This window comes from Cimex lectularius, unplaced genomic scaffold (assembly GCF_000648675.2).
Source record: "Cimex lectularius strain Harlan isolate CLEC.00 unplaced genomic scaffold, Clec_2.1 scaffold153, whole genome shotgun sequence".
NCBI lineage: Eukaryota > Metazoa > Arthropoda > Insecta > Hemiptera > Cimicidae > Cimex > Cimex lectularius.
This window is the reverse complement of record NW_019392833.1, coordinates 911,215-928,596: the sequence shown is the minus strand read 5'-3', so window position 1 is coordinate 928,596 and position 17,382 is coordinate 911,215. Positions and strand designations below refer to the sequence as shown.

The 17,382-nt window shown below is 35.9% G+C and overlaps 1 protein-coding gene across 2 annotated transcripts in view; it reads right to left on the bottom strand.

The window, feature by feature from the left end:
• LOC106670541 (prominin-2) overlaps nt 1–17,382 on the bottom strand; it is a 44,948-nt gene that overhangs the window by 12,785 nt on the left and 14,781 nt on the right. For both annotated transcript variants that reach the window (XM_014400990.2, XM_024228556.1), the window contains exons 6-8: nt 6,131–6,226; nt 197–399; nt 5–140 (exon numbers count right to left, since the gene is read on the bottom strand). In XM_014400990.2, the coding sequence (XP_014256476.1) occupies nt 5–140; nt 197–399; nt 6,131–6,226 (435 nt within the window). The remainder of the gene's footprint in view (nt 1–4; nt 141–196; nt 400–6,130; nt 6,227–17,382) is intronic.

Here is a 17,382-nt window from a genome sequence, read left to right as displayed (position 1 = left end):
AAACCCATTCTCGTTGATTTCGTCTCTTTTTCGATTTTCGTCGGCAATCCTGTGAAAATGGCGTTCGCTTCGAGGACCGAGGACGAAAGAGTGTCGATCTTGCTCTGCTTTAGATAAACCAACCTCGAATTGTTTGTTATCTGGAAAAATAGATTTGAAGATTATTATTCGATTCATGCTACGGCAATTTTGTTACCATTTTAGTCGTGAATTTGACATCTATGAGTTGGTCAGGGATTAAGTCGCAGAGCGGTCTGTCTGTCGGCTGGCAACGTCTCTTCACGACCTGAATCTGCTCTCGCAATTCGTGAAGTTTGCTCTCCAAGAAGACGATGAGCTGTTCCGTTTCGACGGTGCTCCTGAGGATGCTGGCCAACTGGGAACACACTTCTTTCCCACCTGGGAGTAAACCATTTTATGATTGCATACTAACATGAACATAGTCACAATCAAAATAGTCTTATCAATTTTAATGCATAAACATTCATTATATCGTAGTACACCGAATCGTGACTAATAGAACTTAGTAAGTAGATAAAGAAAATAAGAGCCATTCACCTATTACATATTTTGAAGGAGAATCTAATTATAAGTTCTTTATATCAAACAGATTTGTTGCATAAAACTTTAAATAGAATCTACATAAGTTTAGCGGTCATAATTCGATAAATCGAAGTCACGATAGCTCAAGTGGTTAGAGAAGCGGCGTATTGAGCCGAAGGTCGTGGGTGACCCTTATTCATCACAACCAAGACCTTAGATAAAAAGAATAATTAATTTAAATATAATGTAGATCAAGGAAATATTAAGTACCTGATATCGCTGAAATGTAATAGCGTTAAATCCATTAGATTTCGTGGTCCGATTGACCAAATAACATCTTTCAATTAATTAATCTTTATGTGAGGTATTGGTTGAAATAAAAAAGTGTCACGAGCGGGATTCGAACCCACGAACTTCAGCTCAATACGCCGTTGCTCTAACCACTTGAGCTATCGTGAAGTCAAGCCGAAGGTCTTGGGTTCGAATCCCGCTCGTGACACTAACTTACTGTGAGTAGGAACTATCCTTTTAAAAAGTATCTAACTTTTTCATTTCAACCAATACCTTACATAAAGATTAATTAGTTGAAAATAGTGTTAAAATTGATTAAAGTTTTTTATTTCTTACAAAAATGTCCACACTATTTTAATGACACTTTAAGAACAAGATTTACATCGAGAACTGTCGAACCAGGAGTTTTGTAATTAAATTATCCCAGGACCATTGAGGTTAAGTTAACACATTGAGGTTAAGGTTAGAGCACTAATCAGCTGCTACAGATTAATTAGCGAGGGCAGCTGGAATCATAAGTGCAACAACATAGGTCACTCGAAAATCTCACAACTATTGAGTAAGGTTAACGGTCAATTATTAAGCGTTAGTGATAAAAAGATTAAAACCCCTGCGGGGTAAAGGCACTTTCAGGTAGTCACCCCTTGTGATTATAATTATAGTCTGGATGATGACCATCGTAACATAGACTGCTACACAGATGGATCACTTATCAAAGGAAGAGGGAGTGGTGCAGGAATCTACATACCAAAATTAGGAATCAGCATCTCCTCCCCTCTTGGCAATAACACCTCCGTTTTTCAGGCGGAAATCTGGGCCATCAATGTGTGTTGTAGAACACTTATGGAAAATAAAATTAAGGGAAAAGATATTAAAATCTTTTCGGACAGTCAGGCTAGTCTTAGGGCATTACAAAAAGATTTGTCAACCTCACGACTGGTGGAGGAAACTATAGATCTTATCAATAAGATCACTTTCAGGTTTGAGGATAAGGTGACCCTTATACTAGCAGTACTAGATACTTATACAAGCACATAAAGGATACCATGGCAATGAAAATGCGGATGGCCTAGCCAAAGAAGGTTCTAATACTGCGTTTGTCGGGCCACAACCGGTATTACCCCACTCTAAGAGCACAGCGAAAGAGAGTATCAATAACTGGGGCATGAAACAATTCCTTAGGGAGTGGAATTTATCCCCCCGGACACAGGCAATCGAAAGAGTTTGTTAAGGCGATCAAACCAGCAGAATCGAAATGGCTATTCTCTATCTCAAGGAAGGGAATTAGGAGCCTGATAGGCATTCTGACGTGCCACTGCCCACTGAGGAGACACCTCTTCGTAATGGGTATCCTACCAGATCCCTTNATATCGAGAATCGACGAACCAGGAGTTTTGTAATTAAATTATCCCAATAATCATTTAAAGAATTTTATTTAAAACATACAATAGAAAGAAATAAAATAAAAAAGAAGGAAAAAGTATTTAAAAGAGCAAATATTTCAAAAATGAACCAAGTACAAACAAAACGGTATTTTGCGATCAATTAAAGATTAAATTTCCTTTATTCCAACTAATCCTGTTTTCTCAAAGGATTCTAGCGGTCATTACTTGGCAAGGAGTAACAAAGGTATATATTTCTTTTTAAGGACTATCTGAGGTTTTTTTTGGTTAACCGGTTGGATCCCCTCTGCACAAACTGGACCTCTCAACATCGAAGATGCCACAGGCTTCGAAGGAAATTTGACCAATTAAAATTGTTTATGTGAACTTGTGGGCACGTCTGACGATGATCATATACGTCATCAGATAGCTTTTTGGTCATCCAGGGTCGGTTCCACTTGTGTTCACTCCCACACCAACAGCCTATTGTTAAATACACGAATGGTTTTATCACTACAGATCCTAATTGAAGAAGACGAGGATCCGAAACGTGTATTAGTGAAATGTATATCAGCGAGAATAGACGCACCAAGTAAAAGTAATCATATCTATCAGTTCAACGAAACATAAGGGTGTCGTTATTTTAGGCAGTAGGCAGCATTAAGCACCGTTTTAAAATTTTGGCTTGTTTGAAATAAAATAAGCAGAATGTTATAAGAAAATTCAAAAGGCCGTTAAACTCAATCGTTAAAAGTCCAAAAACGGACTGTAAATCCAGCAAACCGTTCAAAAATGTCCTGATGGGAATAAATGCAATAAAAGAGTTTAATTGAAAAATAAGTAACGACTGGAGCGTCACGCTCACACACCTGGGACGCCTGAAAATGATTTACTATTCGCGACAGGAGCCGAAGGGAACGAAAATTAGAATCGTGTAAGTGAATTATTATTGTTTCGATTTATTACCAGATGAAAAGAGAGTTAAGCTGTAAAAAACTCGCCATCCTTTAAAAATAAAGTACTGCTTAAGAAAAACACTTCGGAATAAGTTAACAGAAGCGATTAATCAGGTAGAGCAGTTTAGACATTTTTCATTCATTAAAAAAGTTTTTTACTTTTAAATTTGCATTGACAGACTTTTGCACCAAAGAAAGATGGAATATTTTAATTTGGCGGCAACGGAAATTAATAGAAAATGATCATTTGGTTCCGTACGAGAATTTATTGGTAAAGGATTCCTCAGTATTTAGGACGGTCTTTGTGTTAAGTCCGTCCTTAGATGTGGTCAGCGTGGTTGGTTTGATGACGTAGTTTGATTTGTCTTTCGACATGATCTCTCTGTTACACATAATTTTCGTGCCTTGTTGCAATATAATGGAATTAAACCACAAATAAATGTCCGGTTTGGGTGTAGCTACCTTGGTTGATTAAGTGGATCATTTTACCAAGCCTTCCTAAAGTTAAAAAAAAATCATATATTCTTTTCTATTGGCATGTCACAACTGGCAATCGCGAGCATAAGTTGTACATTTCATGTATTATATATAATCCGTCATCGTCACACTTTATGAAATTTAACTTGAAAAAACGTTTTGGTCGGTAAGCCGTGTTTTGTCAGGTTAACTCATAGTTTATTTGGATATTTCTATATTTTGATGGGTTGTAGAGAGGAATTCTATTTTCAGTTTCTATTGCAAAACCTGTTGACGACTTCAATTTTTTTAAATGACTTTATTTTCTACAATAGTTCATGCTTTCTCTCTGATATAGGTAGTTTTAATGATTTTTTGATGGGCTCTCAAGAAGTGGAGAATTTAAGAAGCCACTACGATTAAACAATCAAGGAAGGTTAGTAAAAAAAAGTGGTAGACAAAGAACGACTCACCGACATGGTGACTTGATGAGTACGTCTATTTTCGCTAGTTCATTTTTCTTGTAACTAAATTCACTAATTTCGTGGTCCGCTTGACCAATTAATATATTACAATTAATTAAGGTTTTTAGTTGAGATAAAAGAGTCAATGGCACGAGCGGGATTCGAACCCACGATATTTTTTTTTTTTTTGCATTGACCTTTTGTCTTCAGCCATGTTTGAAACCCACGATCTTCGGCTTGATATGCAGCTGCTCTACCACTTGAGCTATCGCGACCTCGATCCACTCGGACACCAACTTCCCATCTCAACCGCGGCGTATCAAGCCGAAGATCGTGGGTTCAAATCCCGCTCGTGCCATTTCTTGTAACGTTCAATTCTTGGATTTTATTATTTTACTTGATTTTAGCCCTGGTAACTAGCGTTGCCTTTGAGATATTGAGGTCATTGTATTTCTTCATGCTATTTTACTAGATTCTTTTTCGTGTTTGTTTTTGGTCCAGATGTGCGTCAAGTATGCTAAGTACCTTGTCAATGTCAGTTATCTTTTTGTTGATGAATTTAGTTTTGGTTAGATTTAAGAACGAGAAGTCCGTGAAGGTTTGCGGTTTCTTTGTGCTTTGATTTGCCAGTTTCTTCTTTAGGCTCGTGTATTTTTTCTTGAATAGTGTTTTTGTGTTGTCCTGAGTGATTTTTAACGAAGTCAAGGGGGTAGTGGGTTGATAGTTATGTACAAATCTAGTAGTTCTTCGTTGAGTTTGTGAACGGATTTGTTTTCACTCATGTTTTTTTGCCTTATGGAATGTCAGTCTTTGCGGATAGCTGAAGTATTGCATAAGTCGGAGTAAAGTTGTCTGTAAAGCAGTGTTTGTTGGTATTGCTATGGGGTATGTTGTTAGATTTGTACATATACATGCCTTTAAATAACATAGCTTGCCACTGTTGCCAAGTTCATGGTGTTGGATGTCTGTTGTTTTTGAACTGATTACTTTTCTCAGTTCGTCTATTCTCACTGTTTGTATAGTTTATTCATTTGTTTCCGATTTGCCTCAATAGGTACCATTGATTTCTTTAAAAAAATTACCTATTCAATTTTCTCTATCTTCGGTTGCAAACCATTTTAATAATATTACTAATTATACAAGTTACCTGTAACATTTTAGAGGTACCTATCAGCAGGATGTTTAAAAAATATTATAATATTGCAAAAAGACAATTTAATGAAAAGCCTTAGATTTTAGATTCGTAAAAGTAATGATCCAGAGAAAACAGTGAAATACCAAAATATCAGGAATAATAAAACAAATCTCGCTGAAAAAAGAGGAATCCTGTTATTCAGTTAAAACAAACAAACAAACATCGAACCGGAGGAAAACATTGGGCCGCCCATTTGTGCTTTTAATGCGGCTTATGTATTATTTAAAGAATTGGTAACAAAATTCGACATGGATTTTTTGTTTTAATTTAAAAATTCATTCTTTTTTTCTCAGACATCGTTAAAAGAAATAATGTTTATTAGATAATTAAGATCAGTGAATGATTTTTCTGATTCGACAAAATTATTTACTATTTGATTGTGGGAAGAAAAACGAGGAAACATTTTAGTCACACAAACAACTCAGATACATACACAAACACACAACTAATTCCTCAACTAACCATATTCATTGTCATAGCTTAAAGTAATACATTGATATATTGCTTTTCGCCGTTTGTGATAGTTTTTTTTTTGTGTGCTTTTGGCATCCTAGAACCAAAATAGAAAACGAAAAAAAAAATGTTAGCAGGAAAAGAAATGAAGTATTTTCATTTAATTAATTATATATAATTTTTTCGAAATGAAAAATTGTGTATAATTAAGAATAACACGTTAAAAATAATAAAAAGTTAAATATTTTCATTTTAATTAGAAAAATGATTCACGAATATTTCACAGCCTAATCTACTTACGTGTGTTGATTATTGTTTAAACGATTAGTTCGATTTTATTCAAACTTTTACCGTTTAAGCTGTGACGTTCATTTTTTATATAATTTTTACCTGCTGCGATTTCCACCAAGGAGTCCAGGGCTGTGTCGAGTCCTGTTTCGAGGATGAGCTCGACCTGCATAGGTCGCCCCAGGAGGTTCTCAGCGTCTGCAGTCAAAAACCCCTTTTTAACAAAAACTATCTGTTTTTCGTTTATCTTACGTTGTATGTTAAGTGCAAATATTCAGCCCTTTCCAAACGGTAATTTAACGTCGTCAGATGTAACGACAGCGAGTATCAAGAGAACTTAAATTAAATCCTGATCCTTCCTGAAACTCTTCAACTCAATTAAATAAATTACAAAGTTTGCTAACTTTCACTTTTTATGTGAAAACTTTGGTCTCGATTCAAGAAAATAAAAAGATAAAATCCAAATAAATAAATACAAAGTACAAAGGTCACTCAAATTGTTCAACACTTTAAAATTTCTCATTTGACCAGTGGTGCAGATCCCTGCATAAGTCTTATGTTTTACCGTACAACCATCAGAGCAAATTTTGACTTTGGAGCACTGTACTATGTTCAAGCAGGCAAAACTATTTTGAAGAAATTAGATAAGATACTGTACAAATGCTTAAGAGTGAGCCTTGGAGCACTCCGATCAACACCAATTGACATTCTTCTAGCAGACAAAAACGAACTTCCGCTTGCCCATAGAAGAAAAACGTTAACAGGTCGTTTTATACTGTCACTTATGGCCAGAAAGACACAATTATACAATTGCTCTATTGTCGTGTAAGGTACTGACATATAAAATACTGAAAAAAAAAGAGAAGAAAGAACCACATTTACCATACGCGAATGAAGAACTTATCGAGAATTCTATTAATGAACTTGTAAAAAATGATATAATAGACCTCTTAAATATATGCCTACTATCTAATTATTGTAAATTCAATAAAACATTTTACCAAATGAAAGGGTTACCAATGGGGTCTCCATTATCCCCACTTTGTGCTGAAATATTCATGGATAATTTCGAAAAAAATCTTTTCAAATCAAAGAACAAATTAATTAAATCTGTTAATTTCTGGAAACGCTATGTAGACGATATTTTATGTATATGGTCGGGAACATTAGAGGCTCTCAAAGAATTCCTCCAACTAATTAATTCTCTACACCGTAATATAAATTTTACATTGGAAATTGGCAAAGATGGTTGTTTGAACTTTTTAGACCTAAAACTGTCCATAATAAACAACCTAATAGAAATAGACGTATATAGAAAACCCACAACTACAGACACTATGATACCAGCGGATTCTTCCCACCCATGGTCCCAAAAGGCTGCTGGTTTCATTTGACTCATAGACCGGATGTTAAAATTTCCGCTAACACCTGATAACTATAAAAAAGAATTAAAAACTATTAAAACCTTAGCAAAAAAACAACGGGTATCAAGAAATATTTATTGATAGGTTGCTAGTTAAAAGAATAAAAAAATGAACTTTAAACGAATCGACAATAGTATCAGCCACCTCACCACAAATGAATCATTAGGTTTCCGTTGTTTGCCATACATTGGTGAATTATCGGAAAAAATTAGTAAAATTTTTAAACAAGAAGGTTTTAGAATAGTTTTTAGAAGTACGGGTTCACTTAAAAACATCCTCTCAAAACTTAAAGACAAAGTAGACAACTTGGCAAAAAGCGGGGTTACCAACTCAATTGTAATGATTGTGATATTAAATATATAGGACAAAGCGGTAGAGAAATAAAAACAAGAGTAAAAGAACACTTGCCTAAATCGAGCAAATTTTCGGAATTTAAGGATCATCTAAAAGAAACAAAACATAAATTCAATTCAAATTTAAATACAAGAGTGTTACATAGTTTCAACAAAGGGAAAGAACTAGATTGGTTTGAGAAATTTGAAATTAAAAAATGTAAAATTGAACATGGTAATAAATGCATTAATATTATAACAGATTAAGTATTTACTAGTATAATATTTATTTGTGTTATAATTTCCGCGTTTCGCATTCGTTCAAATTGAGCGCCATTAAAAAAATCAGCTGCTAATTGGAACGTCGCATTGGCAGAGGTATCAGCGGGTTCACTTTCATGTCGAGAGACGTGGTTGTAGAAGTCCTTCAACCTGATGATGAGCTAAAAGGCTCGAAATCCGGATCGTTGCAAAACAACTTACTGTGAGTAGGAACTATCTTTTTAAAAAAGGATTTAATATACGCTTTCACCAATCTAGCCAAACACGAATCGTCAGTCGAATCATTATGTCCTTCACCTTATTTTAACACAAACTTTGAAAGTATACTCCTATTTAAACCCACTTGAATAAAACCCAAGTCACCCAAAAATATCTAAGTGATCTTTATACGAGTTTTCCAGACGGACATCTTATTTACACCGACGATCACTCCTAAATGGGCATTTTTTGATCCAGTACAAAACTACATTAAAAAGTTTTCTCTCCCACAAAAAAGGTACCCAAACATTAGGCAGCATACAAATACTAGCAAACCTATGTATCACAGGGGCAATGAGAACCACCCCTACAAATGCATTAGAAACTTTGCTAAACCTACCTCCACTGGAAATATTCATACAAGGAGAGGCTAGGAAAAAGTCACTTAGGCTCCAGAAACAATTAAATTGGAAAGGAACAATTCGGGCATACAACCATACTCAACAAAATCAGACACCCATTATTAGAAATGGGGACTGATTATATGATCCCGGAAACAATCTTCACAACTTTCTATAAGGTCTCAACGGACTATAAAGGAGAGGAAGAACACAGGAGAGCATCAGATACAATGATATGGTACACAGATGGCCCAAAACAAACGAAGGAACCGGATCAGGCGTTTTCTGTACAAGCCCAAAGCATGAGCAATCAAACTCATTAAGGAAGTACACTTCGGTCTTTCAAGCAGAAATACATGCCATCAATGCTTGTGCCCTAGAAAATCTTAAAAGAGGTTACACTGACAAAAAAATCATCATAAGATCAGATAGCCAAGCAGCCATTAAAGCATTAGCATGTAAAAGAATCACATCAAAATTAGTCAGTGAATGCAACCAAAATCTCCAAAACCTGGGGAAACACAACAACCTGATGATATCTTCAACCCTCAAAGACTGGCAAAAGCACTGCTCCAATTGGAGAGGGCCAAACTCAGAGGAGTGGTAGGACTACTAACCGGTCACTTGCATCTGAGAAAACATCTACACAACATGGGTATGTACAACGATGATCCCATTTGCAGATTATGTAATGAGGAGGAAGAAACAGCCACTTATATCATCTTCGAATGCGAAGCATCAGCTGAATGGAGATTTAACCTAACGTACGAAAAAGACTCAGGGAATCAAATTGCAGCAGCGACAGTCAATGCCCAGATACTTCTAAGGAGAAGGATTGAGTCTATTGCACTGAACTAAGGAACTAGGAAGGTACAATAAGCCAGAAGGCTGCAGTGCCTGGGGAGCGCAAACCCCGCTTCCTAGTATCCTTTTTCACCATACCATACCATACCATACCCTGAAAAGATCTTCATCCTATATTAAGATTACACCTGCAGATAGATTGGCAAATTGATACCTGTCAAATAACAAAGGGATCAGATACAAAAATATTTTTCCGTTGGTAGCACGGGAACCTAAGTTCACCAAAGAAATTAATATAACCAAGGCATTTTGCAAAACAATAATAAGGTTAAGATCCAATCGCAGATTGTGCAAAGGATATCTCAACAGATTTAATATAATCCCGCCACCGAACTGTGAGGACTGCGGATATGAGTCTGCAAGTAACTTGCAATTGAACGCAGAAATTTGTTCGACAGACTCTCAAATGCCAAAGAAATAAATCTTCAACCATCAATCACCAACCACAGCTCTAATATCGTCAACCGAATTAGCAGTGTACCATGAAATGTATAGTTTTATTAGGTATATTAATGTAATTGTGTAAATAATGATGTATAAAGTGCATAGTAGTATTATAATATTTAGTTTTTAGGAAATAATAATGATTACATAATAAGGTGTAAAAATTATGGCTATATAAATATGTTGGAGTCAATAAAAGGAAAAAGTACATAAATTTAAACCTTAATTAATTGTATGTATTAATTGGTCAAGCGGACCACGAAATTAGTGAATTAAATAAATTTAAACAGTTTGAAATTTTAAAATAACAGCGCAAAATCGTGACATATCCGTCTAATAAAAAATAGTAACTGAAGATTTTTGAAAGTATAAAAACCNCTTGTTTGTAAATCCCAGGCCCTGAAGATGATCTCAATAAAGATCGAAACGTTGGCACGATAAAGAAAATGTTTTTCTGAAACCTACATCACACCAGACCGCATATCACGATTTCTAAATAAATATCGATTAACGGTCACTAATCACCACATGTTTTAGCCTATTCCATCTTCATGGTAAAACCGGACTTGAACAAATGGATGAAGAAATAAATTACTACACACTGGATGAATTCATCGGGTACCAAACAATCGAAGAAGTTTATCGACATCTCAACTAGATAAGCAGAAATGTACAAAGGTACACTACTTACGTTATACACAGCACTTAATTACTTACTTGTTATTTATGTAATTGCTACATCAAAAAATAGGAAAAACAGAGAGAATCAGGGTCATATCATTAGCAAACTTTTTATTTCGACAAAAGAATTTTTACTAGTTATATAGTGTACATATATGTAGTATTAAGTTATATATACTATATAACTTAATATGATAGGCCGACAATAAAGGCTGTAATTCTTTCAAGTATTGTTAGAAACTCTAATTAGTTTTCATCCGTTAACGTGATTAGAAGTTTCACTCTGTACAGCTTTCTAACACTTATTTTATATTACCTTATGTATTGATCTGAAAAAGTTTTATAATTGCTTGAATTAATTCGCGAGCGGGAGCGAAGTTCAACGGGCATTCTCGTTCAGCTTTTCACCACTTACATAAAACTTGTAATTTTTACGATATCTCTTAAAACACCATTTCTCCGTAATTCGCATATTTACAACTTTGGACGGTCCTTCTGCACATTCCGTTAAATAAGCCGCCCGGGGGGATTTGGGATAAATCGGCTCAATCCCTAATTTAATAATCAAAATTTGGATAAAGGCCCAACTGAGACTGTTGCTTTTTGAAGAGCTCAGGCTGAAAACAATTTACCTCTGGTAAGTAAAGTCGGGCGATGTCCCTTCTCATGAAAAGTCTAATAAATATAAGTAATTATTGTACTTGATTAATATTTTAAAGACTAATTTCCTCGAAATTTTCATCCCAATCGGACTGCTCTCCGTTCTGAACTTTAAAACCTCTTGTTCAAAGGAATATCGGAGTCGAGCATAATTAAGGCATAATTAAAGTAGTTTCACGCTTCCAAGTAAAAATTAAAATGCATATTGATAAATTTTGCCCCCCATGAGTTCAATTTATTTATGATGTTGAAAAATGAACCAGATCACACGTTTCTTTCGTGGAAAACCTTATGGATAATGCAAGATTCTCGCATTTAATACATACCGTTAAATAATCCGCGAAGCCACAAGAGGGATTTGCCTTAAGTCGGTTTAATCCTGTTAATAAACAAAGTTTGGTTAAAGGACTGAGTCTAGTAAGAGACTTGTTAGATACCTTCATTAATGCCGCATGAATACATATTTAATTCATTATTCTCATTGATTTCCTTCGAAGATTCATAATACGTTACAACGTCACAATTTTTCAGGAATCAGAAAATTTTATGATCTATTAAAAGACATTTTATATTCGATAAAAATAATTTTCTACGCACTGTAGTTTTTAACATAGGAGAATTTTTACCAAATATTTAATCATAATCATAATGATCATAAAATTCACTCACTTTATGCTAATGTCTGCTAATGTCATCTGTATAAAAAGCTCTTAGTGCTTGATACTATAAAATTACATCTACATGGAAACTTTAATAAATCTTTAATAGAAAGGTATATATATTACGCAGGGCGGGCGACCAGGACCCCAGGGGTTAAAAGCCTAGGTAGGCCCGTACCCCATCCCTAAAAAGGTCCGGGACCTGGTCGGCTCACGAGTCCTGCATAAACATTTTGGACCTATTCACAAACCCCAAGATTTTGGACCATTTTATCTTGGGGAGTGTTTTGGTTATGTCCTCTCCTTCGAAAGTTTCAAATCTTTCCCTAGTATACCTATCACATTCTGCAAGGTAGTGTCGAGCCGTTTCTTCCTTTGTTTCACAGAAGCGGCAAAAGGGGTCTGGTAGAGTACCCATTATGAAGAGGTGTGTTCTCAAGGGGCAATGGCCCGTTAGGATACTTATCAGCCTCCTAATTCCCCTCCTAGAGTTAGAGAATAACCATTTCGCTTCTTTTGGTTTGATTTCCTTCAGAAACTTCTTCGATTGCCCGTGTCCGGGGGACATATTCCATTCTTTAAGGAATTGTTTCATGCCCCAGCAACTAATACTCTCTTTCGCTGTGCTTAAAGTATTTGATCCTTCTTTGGCCAGGCTGTCCGCCTCTTCATTGCCATAGTGCCCCTTATGAGCTGGTATCCATATGAAGGTTACCCTATTCTCGTCCCTAGTAGTTATCCTATTGATAAGTACAACGGTTTCCTCTACCAGCCTAGATGTAGATAACTCTTTTTGTAATGACTTAAGACTGGCCTGACTGTCGGAAAAAATTCTAATATCTTTTCCCTTAGTATTATTATCCATGAGTGTTCTGCAGCAAACATTGATGGCCCAGACCTCAGCCTGAAAGACTGAGGTGTTATTACCAAGAGGGGAGGAGATGCTGATTCCTAATTTGGGTATATGCACACCAGCACCGCTTCCCTTGTCCTTAATGAGTGAGCCATCGGTGAAGCAATCTATGCTATTATGGTCATCATCCGCATTATAGTTATAATCACATGGAGTAACTACCTGAAAGTGTTTTTTCCCCAAAGGTGTTTTAACCTTTTTGTCGCTAACACTTAGTAGTTGGTTATTAACCTTACTTAGTAAATGTAGAATTTTCGAGAGTCCTATATTGTTTCCCTTATGATTCCAGCTGCCTTCACTGATTAATCTATAGCAGCCGGTTAGTGCTCTAACCTTGACCTCTATGTGAAAAGGTGTAGTATTGGTTATCATTTCTAGTGCTAGGGTAGGTGTAGTGGGAAATGCTCCCGTCATCATCATACAACCTAATCTTTGAAATGAAGATAATAGAAAGGTAATCCTCCGACAAATAATAATTTATACCATGGTTTACACTACTAATCCTTTATAAAACTATGTGCCTCAGCCCCCTGTTTACATTTCATTTACATTATAGATTTCAACGTAATTCACGTTCCTGAGACAATTTTGGGAAAAAGGCTCTTTTCGAGTGGTAGAAAAATTATTTGCAAAGGAAGCGAAAGTAAGCATATTTTTTAACCATAGTTTTGCTGTCTATAAGATTTAGCCAAGATCAGCTCCTAATGCGAAATTATCTCAACAGGTCTCGGAAGCGGAATGCGTAGTAGATTTTAGTACAAAAGGGTCCATTATCGAGGGCCACAGCACAAGACCCCTTCGTGTGTGTGTGTGTGTGTGTGTGTGTGTGTGTGTGTATGTGTGTGTGTGTGTTTATATCTTTGTGCGTCTGTTCATTTCTTTGTATATGGGTTTATTGTTTTTTGTAAAAACTAACTTTAAACTAGAAAAGTTTGCCCTTTTAGTTTTTCTGCTGCTGAAACAACTGTCTGGAACAAAGTTCTTAAGGCTAAAAAAACGAAAAGTAAACAAAGTTAAATAGTAAAAGGTTTTACGATCTAGCATCATTCACTTTGGATTATAATTTCTGATTATTTCGAGCCTCTCATCCATTGTCACAAGATGTTATTAACAAAAATTTAAAATGAAAATAAGAAGGATTAAATAATTATTAGCACTAAAATAAAAATAAAATATGGCAGAAATATTAATTTGTTTTGTAAGAAAATGAGAAAAAAAACATTGTAAGACATTTTGAAAATGCGTGTAACAAAAAATGCGCCCGGCTGGTCGAACAATTTTCGTTCCGCGCGCTTGTAATTTTTTTGACTTTTCATTCTGTTTTCCCCTTTTCGACCCTTCGTCTTTACCTGTTTTACCTTGTGTTATGCCGACGAACACGCAAGAGCCAGGCCTGTACTGCACAGAACAGCTCGGTTAAGTTTCGCAAAAAATCACATCAATTGGGTTGAGCAAGATTGGAGTAAAATCTTGTTTTAGGACGAGTCAAGGTTTTGTTTGAGGTCTTCTGTCGGCCGAGTGAGGGTTTGGAGTAAAACAAGAGTGCGATATGTCCCCGCAACATTTTCACTCCGGAGAAGCTATGGAGGTGGTGGTGTTATGGTTTGGGCAAGAGTGGAGTAAAATCTTGTTTTAGAACGATCCAAGGTTTTGTTTGAGGTCTTCTGTCGGCCGAGTGAGGGTTTGGAGTAAAACAAGAGTGCGATACATTTTCACTCCAGAGAAGCTATGGAGGTGGTGGTGTTATGGTTTGGGCAAGCTTTTCTATCAAAGGTCGCACAAACTTTATCTTCATCGAGGTTCCTAACTGTTGCGCTATACATTGAAGAAGTGCTATCAGAAGAAGTTGTTTCTTATATGCCAATAATTGGGGTTTTATGTTAAGCATGACATGCAAGGCCCCACACAGATAGGATCGTTGATGACAATTTGGAACGGGCTTCAATTCAATGTCTACAGTGGCCAGTATCTAGTCCCGGCTTAAACCCTATCGAACACCTTTGGAACGAGTTGTCAAATAGGGTAAAAAATCGCCCAAAGATGTCAGAGAGTTGCAGGAATTAAGAATGACATTGTTGGAGGGATATGAAAATATTCCACAGCACTACAATTACACTAGAACAACTTGATGCCACGTCGAATAGAAGCGGTGATCAACTCAAGAGGAGGAAATACTCCATACCGAACTGAATAATTTGTTCTTTGTTTCCATAGCATTCTTGGTCGGTTTTACTCAATGTAGTTCTTTAAATGTTTTGTTTATTATTCTTCAAAAACATCCAGCAAACAACATTGGATGGTTACCACACATTGGACGTATTTACTTAAAAGAAAAACGAGGGTAGCCACGTTTTGCCATTCAGCGTATAAGAGCCATCTTCTATCCCTATACCTACAGATTGTATGTTATAATTATAATGTAGGATGTGGAAAAAAATTAATTTATACAATGCTAGAAATTTTAAATTCAAAGTATTTGTGCTCACTCATAGTGTCTTTTTTCTGTAAAGATGTGTCATGTGTCATTCTTGTGTGTCGTGTTGAGAGTGCCAGTGAGACATTGATGTTTTATGTTTATATAGGTTGGATTTTGAAGGGGTGGGGAGGGAAGTCGAGATAGAAAGACATTTTTATATGACGAGTCGGTCAATATTGATAACATACATATATCATCATCACTTCACAGAAAACATATAACATATAAAACAATCACCACATTCCACACATCAATCATCTCTACATACTCTAATTCTTCAACAACTTGGCTTTCCTTTTCCTAATTATCGCCGTCTGTTTAATCCTGAAAGGATAATCAGAACGAACCATTACCCTTTTTTCCCATTGTCGGCTCCTTTCACCTCAATGAAGCCGACTCCTCATGTAAAAAATGTCTTTCTTCCCGACTTCCTTCCCCACCCCTTCAAAATCCAACCACATCAATATCTCACTGACACTCTCAAAATGACACATCTTTACAGAAAGCAAACACTATGAGTAAGTGCAAATACTTTGATTGAAAATTAAAATTTCTAGCATTGTATAAATTCAACTTTTTCCACATCCTACATGTATTTGTAAAATTTAAACAATGTTTATAAATCCCAGGCCCTGAAGATGATCTCAATAAAGATCGAAACGTTGGCACGATAAAGATAATGTTTTTCTAAAACCTACGTCACACCAGACCGCATCTCACGATCTCCAAATAATCATTGGCTAACGGTCACTATACACCACACATTATAATGAATATTTTTTTTATTATCAGATTATAATTTACCCTGTAATTTATAATTTTTTTTCTAGAAACATCGTCAAAAACATTCTCTGTAGTGAACTTCATAATTTAAAAGCAGGAATAAATTTATATATTGAAAATATTTTATCGATGGAAAAATATATAAATCCAAATGTCGTTAGTCGTGATTGTGAAAGCTTCATGGTTCGATGATTTTTAAGTGTATTTTTAAGGGCGAGCGGGGTGAAGGAGAAAATAAGAATCCCTCTCAGATTCCTTCTCTAAAAGCCTAAAAGCCCAAATGATCAAAGAAAAAGTGAATAAGTCACGTATTATTTTAATCCAATTTATTACGTAAAAAAACTTGATGTTATATCGTGGGATTGTTTATTCAAAATAACTTTCATCTGGCCTGACGATTTCCCGTTTCACTTTTCTGGCCGGATGTTCTTCCATTTATTTATTATTGGTAGGCTAAACGAACGGCTTTCTTACCGGCGTAAATGAAAGAAAAGCCGGCGGTGGATTTTCAAAAGTTTCGAAAATTAATCTTTAACCTAGATCGGTTAAAACTCGAGGAATCAAAGCCCACATGTCCTATAAAATCACTTTAATCCATTTTGTTAACGAGCCCCCCCCCATTGGATAAAATAAGCCCGTTGGCTTATCTTCACACGGAAAATGTGTCGATCCCTTTGAACTCTAATTGTACTGATTTTCCAATAATCGAGGTGTATAGGTCAGTTGCAGAAACTGGAACGATAATTAAGGAAGGGCCGTGACAAAGGGACTACAATGGGAAATCGGTACCTGTCCTTTAATTGTAAATCACGGTTTGTTCCTCTGAGAGGACATGCATCAGGGCTGCCATTGTTGGCCGAGGACACGTCCCAAGAGCGGCCGACGACAAATTAGAACAATGGACACTGGATTCCCAACGATGGAACCACCCCCTCGATCATTTTTGATGCCAATGAGAATACCCAACGATAATACGGGCAGAATGAGAAAAATCCCTGGTCTTATTTACCGAAAATGGATTTTAGATGGTAGTTGATTATTTTATTTCAAACTTGCCATCCTTTCATTAATATAATCTATAAGAAATTAGTTTATCAATACGAACGATGATGTACAGTCATATCAGTACAGAAATATTTAATTTGTAAGTGTATTTTACCAGATCTAAGTGTGCTGAAGCGAAACCCGGGTGAGATTGGAAAAAAATATTTGTAATCAAAGAAGAAAAAGCATATTC